The sequence below is a fragment of the Dermochelys coriacea genome, chromosome 9, assembly GCF_009764565.3.
Source record: "Dermochelys coriacea isolate rDerCor1 chromosome 9, rDerCor1.pri.v4, whole genome shotgun sequence".
Lineage (NCBI taxonomy): Eukaryota > Metazoa > Chordata > Testudines > Dermochelyidae > Dermochelys > Dermochelys coriacea.
The window spans coordinates 18,567,055-18,585,461 of NC_050076.1; the positions used below are offsets into that span (position 1 = coordinate 18,567,055).

Consider the following 18,407-nt stretch of genomic DNA (forward strand, 5'->3'; position numbering starts at 1 on the left):
CAGGGGAAAGAAAATCTTAAAGAGTTTTGCCCCCATCCTTCCTTCAAGGGCAGGGTTTGCCCCTCCATCTATCTCACACAGCAAGCTGTGGAGCTTGCTCAGAAGATCTCCAGATCCAAAATACACCTTTCCTCAGATAACTGCCATTTCCTTTTCACCAGGACTACTGCCTTGGTTCCAGTGAGAACAAGGTAGCCCAGCCACCTCTCCTGATAAGATCATTTCAGCCACACAATGACTGTGTTACTTATCTGGAGATCTGTGTGCGAAGCAGTTGCCTGCTCATCCTCTCCTCCTCTTCAGATTGCAGTATTGTTCTTAGTGATGTGTATGGTACAACAATTGGAATATTTGGCCAGGTAAAAACACTTCTCTTAGCAACTGTTATGGGTAGCGCTGGCTGATAGAGAACACTTCACTTCCAGAGAGATGACTTTTTAATTAACTGCTTCACTACTGGTCCTTCACATCAGCTTCTGTACTGCCAGAGCTGTCCTGTGGGGGTCAGCCATTCTGTTTAACCATGTTTGCTCTTCCTGTGCAAGACATAGCAGAAATATCTTGAACAGATTTTCTCTTTAGATTTTGGCATGTCTACTTGAATTCTTGTCTGGGAAAACAGAATGCAAATGAAAACATACATGTGCCAGGAAGTTATCCACACTTTTTATTTAATTTCAAAATGCTTGGTTTCAGTCCCACTCAAGTTTTGGGCAAAGATTGAGTCACTACTGGAGCTGGTCTGGAATTTCCTGACAAAATGGTTTTTAGGTGGAAAATAATAAAACATTTCATGGAAATGTATCTGTTTTTGACAAAACTTTTATTGGGAAGGCTTCTTAAGTCTAGGGTGGAACTTCTGGCCAAAACAAGTAAGAAAGATACTCTGCTCCTCCCAATAGCTGATTTAGAGCACGGATTTGAACCTGGGTCTGCACAGCTTGGGTGACTGACTTAAACCATAGGCTACTGGCTATTCTAAATTAGACTTCTCTCAACCTCGCCTCTTGGAGCTGCACAAGTTTGTACCAGTGGGCCAAAGAGAAAGTGGTTAGGGAGACCCAGGTTCAAGTCCCTGATCTGCCTGATTTGGAAAACTTTTTTGGTGCAGGAAAATTGTTTACTGTCCAGGTCTAGTCACCACTGACTTTTTCTTACCTACCACTACTCCTGAAGCCATGTTCAGTAGATAATATCTGAATCATGGAAACATGTCTTCTAAGAAGAACAGATGGAACATTGTGAAACCATCATAGCTCTAATAAGGATAAATAATGATTTAATAATATATCACATTTAGTCACTATGAGTGGGGTGAACCTCCCCGCCTAGTGGTAAGAATCCACCTAGTGATATGGGGGTAGGGAAATCTGGGTCCACTCCACCAGATTTCCCACCCAGGGTCCTATATAGCACTGTAAAGCAGGAATCTGTTACCTGTAGTCCCGTGAACACTCTCCTCTGGATCCCTTCCTACAGCTTTGCTCCCACCATCATGATGTGTCATGACTGGCGGCTGTCCTTGGCAATCTGGGGGTCTCAGTAGGCTAGGTATTCGTGGCTCTGTTCAGTAGACCTCCCTATGAGGAGGTCTCCCTGGTGTAGTCCCTCTGCAGCAGTGAGTGCAGCTCTGCCTCTTTCTGTCTGCCACCCTGCTGTGGTGAAGAGACTCCCTTTTGAGTCCCTCCTCCAACTGGAGCCGGGCTGTGGAGGTCGGGCTTTCTGGGTCCAGAATTGTTCCTATGTTCAGTGTGTTAGTAGAGGTGTTAGGAAAATTGATGTATCCCTTTGGGGGGAAATTTTGGCTTTTTGAAATTAGTTTTTGTTCCAAATAAGAACAAAGAGTCAAAAAATCAGAAAGTTTTGGGAAATGAAAACGTTTGAAATCAGAAATGCTGAAACAGAAAACTGACATTTTTAACAGAAATTGTCTGACTTGTTGCTATAAGAGTCTTCAATTTTTCTGATCAGCAATGTGAAAAATGTAATCAAAATATACATTATTCTCACAGGAAACTAAACTATATTTTCAGTGGGGGTGGAGGGGGGTCAGGAATTTGTTGAACTAGCTCAAATGATTAGTTTTTCAAGGCAGGGTCTTATGTTTGTCTCAGTCTCTGAGTTTATACAGTGCCTAGCATAACAGGACTCTAATCTTGGGTGTAACCTCTAGGATAGTGGTAGGCACCCTGCAGCCCGTCAGGGTAATCTGCTGGCGGGCCGCCAGACAGTTTGTTTACGTTTGCACGGTTGCCTGTAGCTCCCAGTGGCTGCAGTTCCCGTTCCCAGCCCCGGGAAATGGGAACTGCAGGAAGCGGCACAGGCCACAAGAACGTGCTGGCCACCACTCTCATTGGCCAGGAACGGTGAACCACAGCCACTGGGAGCTGTGGACAGCTGTGCAAATGTAAACAAACTGGCGGCCCACCAGGAGATTACCCTGACGGGCCACAGGTTGCCCACTACTGCTCTATGAGGTACTGTAATGTAAATAATATGGATCTGGGGACCAGTTGCTCATGTAAGCGTGCAAGAAAATAATGAAAAGCAATAACTGTCTTAAAATTTTGCATCTGATGGTACTTCTATATGAAAGGGGTTTTAAAAAAAAGTAGTAAAATATTTCTAGTTCTGAGCAGCTTTAAAATGCTTTCTGCTCTTCTTATTAGGAAGAGCACTGGCGAATTGAAAATGCTCCTTCCCACCCCAAAAGAGAACAAAATCAAGATGAAAATGTGGGCCAAAGGGAAGAAAAGGATGACGTTCTAAAGAAAAAAGAAGTCCCTGTTCTTGGAGGAGAGCCATCTCCTAAACCCCCAGAACAAGCTATACTTGGTATGGAAGACAAAGAAGAATCTGTAAACACGTAAGTCATTTATCAAAGGGGGGGTTGCAATGGTAGGCTTTGGCATTTCTTTTAAAAAAAACATTTGTTTTCATCCCAAATTAAGACAAAAAAAAGTTTATTTTTGTTATGTATGTGTTTACTTATTTATTGTGGAACAGAATTACAAACAATTTTTGTTTGGAGTTTTTGAAATGTTTTATTTCTTCATTTTTGATCAAAATGAAATGTTTCTACATTCCCCAAACTGAAATGTTTCATTGTGGTTTGTTGCCCAATGGAAATTTTTTTTTTTTTTTTTTCAAAATTGAAATTTCCCCACAGAAAATGTCAATTTTGCAAAAGTGCATTTTCTGTCAGAAAATCATGTACCCTTTGAAGGGACAGAGCCACAATATCTCTGCACAGAATTCCTCCTCGAGTGTCCCATTAGGCAGTGCAGGGACATACCATGCCTATGTTATAATACCACCTAGCTCCTTCTGTTCATCAGTAGATCTTAGAATGCTTTATGAAGGGGTTAAGTTTGATTATACTTTCTATTTCCCCCCATTATATTACTGTTTCATGTATTTTATAACTGAGACAGAGAGGTGAACTGTCACAGCAGGCCAGTGGAAGAGCTGGGAGCAGAACTCGGGTGTCCTGAGTCCAAGTCAGTGTTCAATTCACTAGGCCATGTTTTTTTTCCTATAAATGAACCCTAGCATGGTATGTTTTAGTTTGTTAAGCATTTTAAAACTCTTTGTGATTGGATTATTTTCTGACACATTTTATGCTGCTTTAGTGATATTTTTTAGACTGTACTGTTCCTTCTATCATAACCATAATAAGTGTGCAATTCATTACCTCCCAGTCCAAGGGTTTATATTTGTTCTTAATGCTCAAGTAGTTAGGTCTATATCTCTGAGAAAATACAGTGTACTCCTAAATATTTAAATCTTTAATGACTCTTTGTAACATGGACTGTGTCAAGGCATAAGAGCAGTAAAATTAAACTGTACACAAGTCCTTCTTTGGCTTAAAAAAATTCCTGAATGTAATAGCACGAAACATTTACATTAATAAAAGGTTATATTCTTACATGAGATTATTAGAAATGTCACATAACATCAGCAAAGTATGAGCAAAATGGATTAAAATTAACAGCATTTTTGTGATAGATAAGATTGTTTGTGCAGAGCATAGTGGTACTTTCTTAAAGATTAAAGAGCAAGTGATAAGTATTTATTGTGGTGAGCAGCATTTTTAAATATAATGGATCTCGTTATAATCTTAGAGCAATTCCAGTGATTTCAGTGCAGTAGCTCCTGATTTACTCTGTGGTAAATAACTTCTGAATCAGACCCAGTATCCACAAGTTTTAATATTTTCATAGAAAATGAAAAAAACTGCCAACAAATAATCCAAGTTGAACCACTGCAATACAATAATGAGCACATACCTTGCTTAAGCATGCTCCAAATGCTCCCCAGCAAAATCTCTGGGCTCAGTAAGATTGCAGATTCTGCTATTTTCAGAAACATACTAAATGTGTGCTTGGAGAAGTGCCAGATTTCTCTTCTACCCTGGAGCAGAACAGGTGGTTTAGTAGACTTCTCTTGAGAGGAAGCTGATTTTTTTTCAGAAGCACCTGAAGACAAAGAGGTGGAATTGTTTCAATTCTACTACCCCTTTACAAGCATATGAGAAGGGAGAATGGCGTTTGTGTACTCTAGTAAATATTTCACTAGTATGTAGTCTTGGGAGCAATTACATCTCCAGTCAGGGCCAGATGCATCAGAAGTGGGGCCTCTTAGTACTTATTACTAGAACACGTTGATGTGGTTCCAAAGCATTAAAGGTACAATGACACTCCTTTACAGCATATTCTCTTTGTAGACTTATAATATCATGAGGCTGTAGCTCGGGCAATAGGTTAATCATTTTTATTATTTCTTAACAGAATGACAATGAGTCTGGATGGAAAGTAGTGCTGGTCATAAAAATTCCAACAAAACATTATTTTCTCAAAATATTCTGATTTGAGAGAATCAAAACGTTTCACAGAGATGGCGATTTTTGCCAAAGTTCCAATGAAAACCTGCCTGCCAAGTTTCCTGCTAGCCCATTGGCCCAGTTCCTTGGCAGCCTGGGCCTCTAGGTCTACAGTTCTGGTAGGCTACAAGGCCCCAGAGCTGGTATTCCACTCTCTTTTTTAGAGAACTTCAAAATGTTGGGGTTTTGTTCCAAATTTTAAAATCCTCTGCGAAACAGAATTACCTTTCTCTGCACAGTTATAGTCACAAGGAAAAGAGCTTACTCGCCAGGAGGGGATGGCTTGGTGTCTTGGTAATTGGCCTAAAAGTGCTTTCTCTCATGGGATCTTAGTGAAAGAAAACTTCACTCATTCACTACAAAGAGATTTTTGCAATCATTAGATTCTTTTTTGCTAAACATGCAGCCTCATACTTGAATGATCAGTAAGTCATTTTACACATCAATAATAAAAATGACTATGGGCCCAATCCAAAGCCCATTGAAGTCAATGGGAGCCTTTCTATTGATTTCAATAGACTTCTAATCAGATCCTATAAGATTATTTGTAGTCATGTAACATATGGTTACTGAAACAAAAGCCATATGGAGCTATACACATGTTCTATATTCTGACAATCAGTGTATTTGGACCCAGGAAGGTGTGACCCTTTGAATGCATGATAACATATGCCAGGCAAAGGATAAAAATAGAAACTGCAGGAGGAGACAAAATAGATGCCTATCATTTTGTTTTTGCATTTAAATTTTAGCCAAAAAAAAAAAAAGAGTCACTTGTATCTTTCTAGGATCAGTCCATGGGAAAACACGATATTGGGTAAAAAATACAAAGAAAGCAAAATCCAGAAAGGAAAGAAACATAAGTTCTTCAATGGGAAGACCATGAAAAACTCCACTGGTAAACAGTCATTTTGACTTCATAACCTCAGTAGTTGTTATCTTGCATATTTGTAAATACGGAATCTTATGGGGGTCTTTCCTGGGGAACAAGCCTGAGCGAACCAATGGTAATGGAGTTTTTCTACTGATAGGGAGTTAATAACGGTTCTGGTCTCTTCCTTGGGCCACCTTACAATAGATGTCTGCATTCAGACACAACCTGCTCTCCTACAAAAAGAATTCAGGTGGAGACAGAGGTCCAATTTGCAGTGAACTCAATGAACTACATGATTTGTGGGTTGGGGCACATTCATTTCTTACAGGTGCACTTTAGGCATCCCTACTTTCAAATTTGGCCAATGCAGCGTAAAGGAGGTTGGGGCACTATTGATTTGGTTGAGATGTGCTAGATAAATATTATATCATTTTATCAAGTGCATCTGTAGTTTGCTTCAAATAATTTTAAATTACATCTTTAAGAAATAACTGAAAATTTTTTAGCATCTGGAATTTCACAGGATGGATCCATTCTTGTTCTCAGTGATAAAACTAAAATAAGTGGGTGGCCCTTAACATTGTTAATTATCTTTAGAAACCTGATCCATTTTCTTTGGTTTTACTTAAATAGGTAAAAGAAACTCTTTTCACTCTGTATTTTATGGAGGATGTTACGTATTATAGAGAAGAAATTGGAGAATATCCAAATTGACTTGTGAAAAGTGTCACTTCCAAGTGAAAACTGGGTGTTTTTTGCCCCCTTGAATTCTCAGCTAAGAACCAACAAGCTTGGTTGAAAGCTTGAGCTTTCTCTGGTTGTTTTAAATAAAAATGATTGTGGATTTAATCTGTAGAGCTGTGTTTACAGAGCTGAATGTTTCTTGTCTCTTAGTATTATAGCAGAACAAGTGGAGTAATATGAATGAAGATAGACAAAAAAAGCTATCTTATCTTAGAAATACAATTGGGCTGTTATGTGGAGTTAATTCTGGTTTTTCAATAATCCTGCTGTTTTAAAGGAACATTTAGGTCATTAAATATTGGAGCCCTTGAGGACATTGTTGAAATGAACAAGGCTGACTTTGTTCTAAACCCTGACAAATACTTCAGGGAAATGACTGAGGAGAAGTGCCCTGAAAATCTGAAGCTCCCTACTCTTTCAGAAAGTAAGTAGACTTTGATTATATTCGCATTTCTCCAACTTTCAGTACAGAAAGGCAAAAATAAAGGTCACTAGCTTTTGCCATCTGTGCAAAAATAAGATGAAGGTAATAGAGAATTCTAAGATTTATTGTTTAGCTGCTGATCTGGGGCTTCAACACAGCAGCAGGACACATAATCCTATTTGAACAACTTCTTATTTTGTAAGGGCTTGATACAAAGTCTACTGCAGTCTATGTCAATGGGAGGTCTTTCTTTCAGTAGGTTTTGAATCAGCCCCTAAATGTTCCGAGACAGGATTACTTTGAAGCATTCACTTCTGATTCTGTTCTTGGCAGAAAAGAACAATCTTATTTTTAACAGGTTTTGACAAACGAGAGAGAGAGAAAATATATATTCCAGTGAATTTCTGCTAAGCTGATTTGTGTCCCGATAAAGCGGGATGTTTCTGGTAGTATGCTGAGGAGTCCCCCTTTACGGAAACTTTTATAGCACACACTGGACTCCTTCCACTGACAATCAAAAAAAGACAGGAGGTGACAGATGGGGCAGAAGGGTGTCTATGCAAGCATGAGGAGCAATGCCATCTCTGACGTAGCCCCATTCAAGAAATGGCAGAAAGAGACAATTTTTCAGTCAGCTTTTCACACCCAACTTCTGAATCTTCGTATGGCTGGCAATAACAAAAGCGCTCACGAAAAACAAAAATTCATTGAAACAAGGAGGGAAATGGTGAGAAGATACGTGCAGAGCAGTTCTATCCAGGCTGACTGGAAAAAACATTTACTGCTATACTCTATGATTACAGAGTGCTCTTGAGCCATTACACTGTGCTTTACATATTCCTACAAAACCATCACAAAATGGATCCTCAATAAAATAACTATTACATCGTATTGTTCTTTAAAATACATATGGGTTTTCTATACCTCTTGCCAACTTACACTTTTCCCTCCCACACAAAACCAAGCTGACTTTTTTGGCAAAGTTTATATAACTGCTTAAGTGTTGATCCATAAAGAAAATTGGCTTGTCTGATCATTTATTGTGACTGCACTCTCTCTGGCATTTTCCTTGATGACTCCCCAGTGCTTCTCCTTTTGCTGCTCCTTCAGAAATCCTGATGTTGAAACATCACTGCTAACCATTCTACTGTAGCATTTAGGGCTTGTTGTAGAACACATCATTGTAATATTTATTTGATAAGGCTTATCTTCAAAATTTAGCTATTTTAATATCAATAATTCATGATTATAGGTGAGTTACTGTTAGGTTTGTGTGAGCCAATCAGCAGGGGTCAATTGAGAAGTATGAGGAAAGCATTAAGTGTGTGTGTCTCGGTGGGGTCGGGAATGAACCAATTAAATGAAAGCCTTTGCAGCTGAAACAGCAAGGCCAAATTTTGGCATTGCATGTCTACATTTTAATTTTAAAGATTACTTCTGTAATCTATATCTTGAGGTTGGATTAATTGCCACATGAACTTCATTTACTAGTCAGGTGCCTGTTCCCAGCTAGCAAAAATATCTTTTTTTCTCACACAGTGTATGTTTACCAACCAACTGGTGTTCTGTCTCTCTCGCTCGCTTTGTTTCTGACTTGCTCCTGTGAAAGATTCAGATGTGGAATAGTAGGGTTATATTTATGTCTGACTGATTCCAACCTCTTTTCATTAATCCAACTGAAATTCATGATGCATAGACTGAAGAAGGAGGTTTTATACTTCCATATGTACATTCTATTCTATTAATCAAAATAAGATAAAATCACAAAAAGTAAAGAGTGGGATCCAATGTGTAATAACATGAATTGAATTAGGTGTAATTTGGTAGATTCAAAGGTAATAAAACCAACAATCAGATGTCACAAACATAACACTTAGTAAATCCAAGTTTATAATAAAGTGGTGATGGCATCTCACTAATGTGGGAAAGCAACTATTAGCCAAATATGGATCTTTAATATAGATACTTGTCGGGTCAGTCAAGTTTCTGTCAATTAGTAGTTATGGGCTATCAGTTACCGTCAAGATTCCTTCCCCACTCTGAACTCTAGGGTACAGATGTGGGGACCTGCATGAAAACTTCCTAAGCTTACTTTTACCAGCTTAGGTTAAAACTTCCCCAAGGTACAAACTATTTTACCTTTTGCCCTTGGACTTTCACTGCCACGACCAAACGTCTAACCAGGTTTTTTATTGACTTCAAGTCTCATGACTCTAGATGAAGTGTGAGCTGCTGATATTCAGCACCTTTGGAAATTATGCACTTAATTCTTTGAGCCATGTGCTTCCTTATCTTCTATTCTGCATGAAGGATGCAGCTTCTTGCTTAAGAAGTAATGAGCAGTGCACAGTTAGTTTTAGTGCACTTATGATTATTTTTATGTTCTCTGCACTGTTAATGGTCATTTGGGAATATTGCTCAATCCCTATGTATAAAGCTTGTTAAAATGCAAGTAAACATACATCTAAGTGTAATGATTAAGCCATATCCACAATCTCAGTAGCTCAGGTACACATTCTGATTAGTTTAAAATGATCAAGGCATCACCTGGGTGACAACATAAGAATATATAAAAGCCTTATCAAAGTTAATGAATTATTTGGGCCTCCCTTCTTCCATGGGAATGGTGTAGGCATGCCTCCTGTCTCTGAGTTACTCATAGAGGTGTCCCCTGGCATCAGGGTAGCAACTCAATAAATATTGTTTAATGCTTCATTTGAGTTGATTTTAATGGAAGGGATATATAGACGCCAGAGGGCAGAATTTGGTCCTTGATCTTGGACTAGAGTTTCCTGAAGACCAGACAGCTGTGTGCTCAGATATATGATTGCAGGATACACTTGCTCAGTCATGCAGACAGTCAACTAGCAGTTTAAATTCTTTTATTTCAATACAGGATAATTTGATTTCAGCTTTTTATCCCTTAAGAGCCGTAAAGAGATTAAAATAATTTAAAAGAACAGTGTTTTGGTTTTTTGTTTTAAAAAACCACCACTACCTCTGTTCTTTCTCCCTCTCAGTTAGAGGATTCATAGCTTCACATCTTCAGAGGCAGACTGGAATTTTAAGGTTCAGATCCTAGAATGAGCACTCCATATGAGGCATAGGACTCTACCCACTGGGCATTCTTTGCAGAATCTGGGCCTAAATGCTTAATGTACAGATTAAGCCAAAAAGAAAGAGCAAAATATAAAGTAATTTCCAAAAAGCCACAAACTTTTCTTAGCAGATCTGGAAGCAAAAAGTTAGTATTTTTCTCTCAGATTTATTCTGGTTTTGTTTCTGTATTTCTCCCCCCTCCTGTGCCTTTCTTTTTAAGAGTGCATGTTACCCAACATGATTGATTTTGATGTGAATTTCATCCCTGTTTTATAGCCTTGAAAGCTGTATTTGATGAGAAGAGCCTGTTCCCAAAAGAAATTCTGGATCGTGAACAAAAAGCAAGGCAACTGTATGAGCAAATGTGCAACGAAGACAAGATGAAAAGAAATAAGAAGCCAGCAAAGATGAAAGAAAAATAAACCTTCCTGTTACAAAGAAGGTAAGTGCAAAGAATACTATATACAGAATGAAGCTGACTTTGCCACAAACAGTTTAACAGAGTAAGCCCTACTTTTAGGGTCAAATCTTCCTGTGTTTGCTTGGGACCTGCTCCTGCAGCCAGGCACTCAGTGAGTAACTTAACTCATGTAAGTCTAATTGAAGTAACAGGAGTCAATCAGAGCACTCCATGCATGTTTGTCTGCAGGATCAGTCTTTTGGAAAAAATCTGCCTGAAGTTACTGGACATTCCACATCCAGAGGGTTGCTAATTTGGATAATTTTGCAGGCCTAATCCTGCAAACTGTGATTCCCCACTGAGTTCAATAGGACTACTGATGTGTGTAAATAAACTCATATGCATAAAGAACAGGAGTACTTGTGGCACCTTAGAGACTAACAAATGTATTGGAGCATAAACTTTTGTGGGCTACAGCCCACTTCATCGGATGCATAGAATGGAACATACAGTAAGAGATGTGTGTGTGTGTGTGTGTGTGTGTGTGTGTGTGTGTGTGTAAGAGAATGGAAATCCATCAACTTCATGAAAAAACTCATACAGATACAGACAGACATCATCTTCCTTTCCAAATGCAAACAGATGGACATCATACCAAAAGGACTAAAGGTAAAAAATCCATTACAATCTACATATCACACAGACTGTGCTGAGAGATTGTGCCACACGCTCTCAAAGAAACTGCGAAACCACCTGATCAACATCCTATACAGCAAACAGGGAAAGATTAAGAATGAACTCTCAAAACTGGATACTCTCATAAAAAAACAAAGTTCCACACAAACTTCCTCATGGATAGATTTTACAAAAACTAGACAAGCCATTTACAACACAAACTTTGCTTCTCTACAAAGGAAAAAGGACACTAAACTATCTAAACTACAACATGCCACAAGAAGCCACAACAGTGGTTCCCTTAACCCACCCAACAATATTGTTAATCTTGCCAGCTATACTCTTAGCCTGGCAGAAGAGTCTGTCCTATCTCAGGGCCTCTCCTTTTATCCCTCCAGGCCCACAAACATGATACAGTTCTGTGGTGACCTAGAATCCTACTTTCGACGTCTCCGACTCAAAGAATATTTCCAGCACACCTCTGAACAACATACTAGCCCACAGAATCCTTCCTACCAACACTACAAAAAGAATGATTCTGCGTGGACTCCTCCTGAAGGTTGAAACAACAGACTAGACTTCTACATAGATTGCTTCCGTTGACGTGCACAGGCTGAAATTGTGGAAAAGCAGCATCATTTGCCCCATAACCTGAGCCGTGCTGAACACAACGCCATCAAAAGCCTCAGGAACAGCTCTGACATCATAATCAAAAAGGCTGACAAAGGAGGTGCTGTCGTCATCATGAATAAGTTGGAATATGAACAAGAGGCTGTTAGGCAGCTCTCTAACTCCACATTCTACAGGCCATTATCTTCTGATCCCACTGAGAATTGCCAAAAGAAACTACACCATCTGCTCAAGAAACTCCCTGAAAAAGCACAGGAACAGATCTGTGCAGACACATGCCTAGAACCCCGACCAGGGGTATTCTATCTGCTTCCCAAGATCCATAAACCTGGGAATCCTGGACGCCCCATCATCTTGGGCATTGGCACCCTGGCAGCAGGATTGTCTGGCTATGTGGACTCTCTCCTTATGCCCTACGCTACCAGCACTCCCAGCTATCTTTGAGACACCACTGACTTCCTGAGGAAACTACAATCCATCGGCGATCTTCCAGAAAACACCCTCCTAGCCACTATGGATGTAGAAGCCCTGTACACCAACATTCCACACAAAGATGGACTACAAGCCGTCAGGAACAGTATCCCCGATAATGTCACGGCAAACCTGGTGGCTGACCTTTGTGACTTTGTCCTCACCCATAACTATTTCATATTTGGGGATAATATATATCTTCAAGTCAGAGGCACTGCTATGGGTACCCGCATGGCCCCACAGTATGCCAACATTTTTATGGCTGACTTAGAACAATGCTTCCTTAGTTCTTGTCCCCTAATACCCCTACTCTACTTGCACTACATTGATGACATCTTCATCATCTAGACGCATGGAAAAGAAGCCCTTGAGGAATTCCACCATGATTTCAACAATTTCCATCCCATCATCAACCTCAGCCAATCCACACAAGCGGTCTATTTCCTGGATACTACTGTGCTAATAAGCAATGGTCACATAAACACCACCCTATACCAAAAACTTACTGACTGCTATACTTATGTACATGCCTCCAGCTTCCATCAAGGACACACCACACGATCCATTGTCTACAGCCAAGCTCTAACATACAGCTGCATTTGCTCCAATCCCTCAGACAGAGACAAACACCTACAAGATCTCTATCAAGCATTCTTACAACTACAATACCCACCTGCTGAAGAGAAGAAACAGATTGATAGAGCCAGAAGAATACCCAGAAGTCACCTACTACAGAACAGGCCCAACAAAGGAAATAACAGAACGCTACTAGCTATCACCTTCAGCCCCCAACTAAAACCTCTCCAGCGCATCATCAAAGATTTATAACCTATCCTGAAAAATGATCCCTCACTCTCACAGATCTTGGGAGACAGACCAGTCCTCGCTTACAGACAGCCCCCCAACCTGAAGCAAATACTTACCAGCAACCACACACCACACAACAAAAACACTAACCCAGGAACCTATCCTTGCAACAAAGCCCGATGCCAACTCTGTCCACGTATTTATTCAAGTTACACCATCATAGGACCTAATCACATTAACCACGCCATCAGGGGCTCGTTCACCTGCACATCTACCAATGTGGTATATGTCATCATGTGCCAGCAATGCCCCTCTGCCATGTACATTGGCCAAACTGGATAGTCTCTATGCAAAAGAATAAATGGACACAAATCTGACATCAAGAATCATAACATTCAAAAAACGGTAGCAGAACACTTCAATCTCTCTGGCCACTCAGTAGAAGATTTAAGGGTGGCAATTTTGCAATAGAAAAACTTCAAAAACAGACTCCATTGAGAAACTGCTGAGCTTGAATTAATATGCAAACTAGATACCATTAACTTGGGTTTGAATAGAGACTGGTAGTGGCTGAGTCATTACACATATTGAATCTATTTTCTTAAGTTAAGTATCCTCACATCTTCTTGTCAATTGTCTAAATGGGTCATCTTGATTATCACTACAAAAGTTTTTTTCTCCTGCTGATAATAGCTCATCTTAACTAATTAGCCTCTCACAGTTTGTATGGTATCTATCTATCTATCTACCTATCTATCTATCTATCTATCTATCTATCTATCTGTCGCATTCTACGCAATCCAATGAAGTGGGCTGTAGCCCACGAAAGCTTATGCTCTAATAAATTTGTTAGTCTCTAAGATGCCACAAGTACTCCTTTTTGAGGATACAGACTAACATGGCTGCTACTCTGAAACTTGTCATATGCATAAGTGTTTAAAGGGGTAGAACACTAGTTTTAACTGGTAGGAGGAACTCCAGGTTTTTTTCTGTATGAATTTCAAAACATGTTATATAAACTCATGGTAAGAGTGATTTAAAGCAAACAAAATGTGCTCTATAAGTACACTGCAGTGACATTCATAAATAGTCATCTTATAATGTAAAAACTAAAAAGACTTAAAAATAAAGCATATGTATAATTAACTCAACATCTTCCTTTCAGAACTGTTTTTGATCACCTTGGCAATATGGAAATAAATATCAGTGAACAATTGTACCAATAAATCAAGCACAAAACAATTAAACTACAGACCTTGAATGTGAAGAATAAATTTTCAAAACACTTTTATAGATAGAAGAACTGTTACTCCTGTTTTTGAGTGTTTGTAAACTTTATTTGGTTCCTGAGTGTTGTACATTTATTTCTAAAGAGAAGCAGTGTATTAAAAAATCCCACTTTTTTGTCCGAAAATTATTTACTTACTGTAACAAGTAGTGCCTAAAATCAATTTAAATGTACTTTAACATTGCCTAAATGTTATTTATACAATATCATAAATGTGTATGCTGTTTTATAAAATATGATAAGGTTACCCACAGCCATTTCACATATTCCATGTTATTATTATGACGTACTGTATTTTTATGGTAGTGCTCACAATGTGCTTGGTGCTTTCCAAACACTGAAACACGATCTCTGCTCTGAGGAGCTTACAGTGTAAGGATAGACAAGTGCACAGAGGTTAGGGGAAAGGAAACACATGTGACAGATATGGCATTTTCCTGCAATATCCTTGGGAGACCTTATGGAATTAACTTTAAGTATCTTTGGGGTTCATTGTATTAAGGAATGTACGAATGGTTTATGTTTTATTGTGGGCCGGGATTGTATGTAACACCTCAAGAGAGAGGGGATGCAATGTGAGACCTGGGTGTTCAAAAGACTATTGAACAATGTGCCACACAAGCATGCACTTTTGGAACAAAGTGTGTCAAGTGGTTTCCCTGGGGAATATGTAGGGGGTGGTGAATGCAAATTCCCCACCTCCGATGATGCCAAAACTCAGCCCTTTGAAGCTGTGCCTTCATAGGTGGGCCATTGTCTGCTGATTACTTGTTACAAGAGATCAAAATCAAAGACCCAAGTTGTATAAAGGAAAGATTGAGCTATTCATTGTAGCTTTGAATCTGAGTTATGAACTTGTAACCATGGGGGAAACCCCGTTGTGGGTTTTGAAGAACTGATACCCATCAGAGAACTAGATTGTAGTTGGTGGGTAATCTCTGGTAAACTTTTTGTATGTGTGTAGGTTCTTTTATTGTTTTCTTTATCATGCTCACACCTTAAGAATAAATGTGCTTGCTTAGAAAGAGCTGGTAACTGTGGCAATTATACTGTTCATAGCCTTTGGCAAGAAAGTGAAGTGCGGACATAGCTTGTTTAGACAGTCTGGCTTGCTGAGGATAGCACAGTTTAGGCAGGGAATTGTGCAGCCTGGAAAAACCCCAATCAGGAGGGAGAGGGACATGGATCTCTGAGGACCCTTGAGTGAGCGCCCTTAGTGGACCATGGAGGGGGAATATAGGCAACAGGCACAACACGCTCCTCACATACAGGTCATCTTAATTTACTGTCAGCATCATGGCAGGAGTCTTCAAGAGGAATTTGGACGCAGCAGGGCAAGGGCACTGCAGGTGAACTTGAGCTGTACCATGCATAGGGATACATGGATGAAGACATAGGGGTAGTTTTCATGAAAAGCTGAAGGAAAAGTGAACAAGGCTGAGAGCATTGATAGAGCAGAGGATACTGTCCCTGTCAACTGTGTGGTGCTGAGTAACATGAATTAACTTTACTCTGATCTCAGTTCCACTTAAATTTCAAATCTGACTAGCATCAAGCAGAAGCCTTTAAAAAAAAAAGCAACCTGCCATGCTCCTTCTTGCCTTCTAGAAATGGAAGGCAACCCCCTTCCACCCTTGTCTCAAATTCATACGGCTCTGAGGTGCAAGCTGGGAAATATGTTATGTATAAAATTCTTCTTCTTCTAAAGCTTGTGCAGTTGTAGTTCTGTCCTAAGGAAGCCTGACTTCATAGAAATAATAAATATTGGCACTAATGGTTTCTCAAACTTCTTAAAATACTATTTCTGTAATCCATACAGGCTATGTCAAATGTCTGATTAGGGCAGTATTTTATCAATTTTTTGATTGGCATGCATTTGGGATGACTTGCATAACTTGTGATGGCTGACTAAGGGTACATTTACACTGCAATTAGACACCCATGGCTAGCCCACACCAACAGCCTTGGGCTAAGGTGCTGTTTAATTGTGGTGCAGACATTTGGGCTTGGGCTGCAGCCCTACTTCTGGGACCTTCCACACTTGCAAAGTCATAGAACCCAGGCTCCAGCCCGAGCCTGAACATCTACATTGCAGTTAAACAGCCCCTTAGCCTGAAACCCAGGAGCCTAAGTCAGCTGGCATGAGTCAGCTGCAGGCTTTTAATTGCAGTGGAGACACACCCTAAAACCTCTACACCACACTGTCATGTATTCCTTATATCTATTATATAATGTTGCAGTATTTTATCACTGCTTGTTGCACTAAACTGTTTAGGCTAAAATTGTGCCAGCCCTTATGTAGCTGTATGTGTGCGGATGGAATAAGGAGCCTTTCCCCAATCATTGCCCCAGCACAATGGGGAACTCCAGGCAGCACTGTGCCTTGTCGAGGCAAGAGCCTCCCAATGCTCTGTACTACTCTACTACAGGCTGGGGCTAAACACATGTAACCCTTTGTCCCTCTTCCACTATCAGCTATGCTTAAAATATATACATCCACAATGTCTGATGTATTTGCAATTTGCAGGTGAAACCATGTGGAAAAAATAACCATTATTTCTGTGGGTCAATTCAGGAGCATAGTCCATAGTTCTGCTTCAAATGCAGACTCTCTCACGGTAGACTAAAAGGATCAGAAGGGCACACTAGAATTGTGGTCATGTTTCTGAGTTATGCTGTCATCCCATTAAACTGAAACACAGTTCTCCCCATTAATTTCTTACACAAGGCAAGATATCCCAATTAATACTGACACATTTTAGAAAGACAAATTTTCGTAATAAACTTTGTGGCCACCTGTTATGGGTTTTGGTACATTAGTCATGCTGCTTTTCATGATAAACATAGTAGTGTCCTTGTCCTTGTTGCTCTTTATTTTTCGTTTCAAGGCAAACCAGTTTTTAAGTGTAGTGTTGCTGTGAAGTGTGGAGAGATAGGTGAAACTGTTTTTCCAGGTAAGCATATGCATTAATTCTTTAAATTGCTTTGGGGAACAGGAAACGCATTACTGGTTGGTATTAATATAAAAGAACTAAATATTTTAAATGATGTAGGTGTGTATTTTTATTATTGCCTAATCCAAATTCCTTTAAGCTATAGCTTTCTTAAGGTAGGACAGAGCAGTAAGTACAGACCTGATTCTTATTCCCATTGAAATCAAGAAGTGCTTTCGTGATTTCAACAGGAATGGGAGCGAGTAATTGTAACTGAATTCAAAATATAGTTCTGCAATTTAACATGTTAGGGCTTAAAGCCATTGTGGTCAATAGAAAACACCCAGTGATTTTCAGTGGACTTTGGATTATGAATTTAGTGTAGCATAGTTGAAATGGACAGTTAGGGGTTTAGGATGGGATTGCTCAAAGCAACCTAAGGGAGATCCCTTAGACTCCTTTGAAATTCCAATCTCTAGTTTCTTAACATGATTGAGGCTTATACTCAATGCTGATGTTGTTAGAGGTATCCTCTCTCTGTCTGCCCTTGATGCTTGCTCATCTGGAATTTAATAATTCCAAGGTAACTCTTGAGCAGGAGGGATTCCATTGAATTCCAGGCTTCATGTGAGTTAATTTTGAGTTTTATAATATCTGCTGTATTACTATGCCAGAATGTAATTAATTATTTAGTAAAATGCTTTTGTGATAGACATAGAGTGCTTTATAAAACCAGATCTATTCAAATGTACATTTGTATTATGAGGCTACATTTCTAAAGCAATATTTGTCCTGGAATTCAAGAGGGACTCACACCAAAATCCTGGATTCAAACACACTTTGGGGTCTGAAAGCTCATCCCTGATCTGAATTGTACAAATGGCCCCGTTATATGAATACACTGATTCAAAATCCCAGATCCAAACACCCTAAAATTCAAGGTGCTAGAAGTATAGAATCAGATTAATATTTTGCAGCTACAGTCCATTTAGAATAGTATATTCCACTCCAAATAAAATCAAGCACAGGATGGTGTTTTCTACTATGTACAAGTGTAGTAGTACAGCTGTGTATGTATATTCATTGCTAGCATCAATTAAATGGATCAGTTACTTAAGTGACTGCACAGAATAAAGGACATTCCTTTTCCCTTCCTATGATTTGTTAAAGGATAACTTCT

At 39.4% G+C, this 18,407-nt stretch overlaps 1 protein-coding gene across 7 annotated transcripts in view; it reads left to right on the forward strand.

The window, feature by feature from the left end:
• The window catches only part of WDR49 (WD repeat domain 49), an 86,992-nt gene that overhangs the window by 64,856 nt on the left and 3,729 nt on the right, over positions 1 to 18,407 (forward strand). For 3 of the 7 annotated variants that reach the window (XM_038417632.2, XM_038417635.2, XM_043492502.1), the window contains 6 exons: positions 162 to 359; positions 2,670 to 2,866; positions 5,671 to 5,780; positions 6,778 to 6,924; positions 10,300 to 10,465; positions 14,172 to 14,269. In XM_038417632.2, the coding sequence (XP_038273560.1) occupies positions 162 to 359; positions 2,670 to 2,866; positions 5,671 to 5,780; positions 6,778 to 6,924; positions 10,300 to 10,445 (798 nt within the window). In that variant the 3' untranslated portion in view covers positions 10,446 to 10,465; positions 14,172 to 14,269. Of the gene's footprint in view, positions 1 to 161; positions 360 to 2,669; positions 2,867 to 5,670; positions 5,781 to 6,777; positions 6,925 to 10,299; positions 10,466 to 14,171; positions 14,270 to 18,407 lie in introns of those variants that run through there. The other 4 variants (XM_038417633.2, XM_043492503.1, XM_038417637.2 and 1 more) reach the window with 3 other exon arrangements.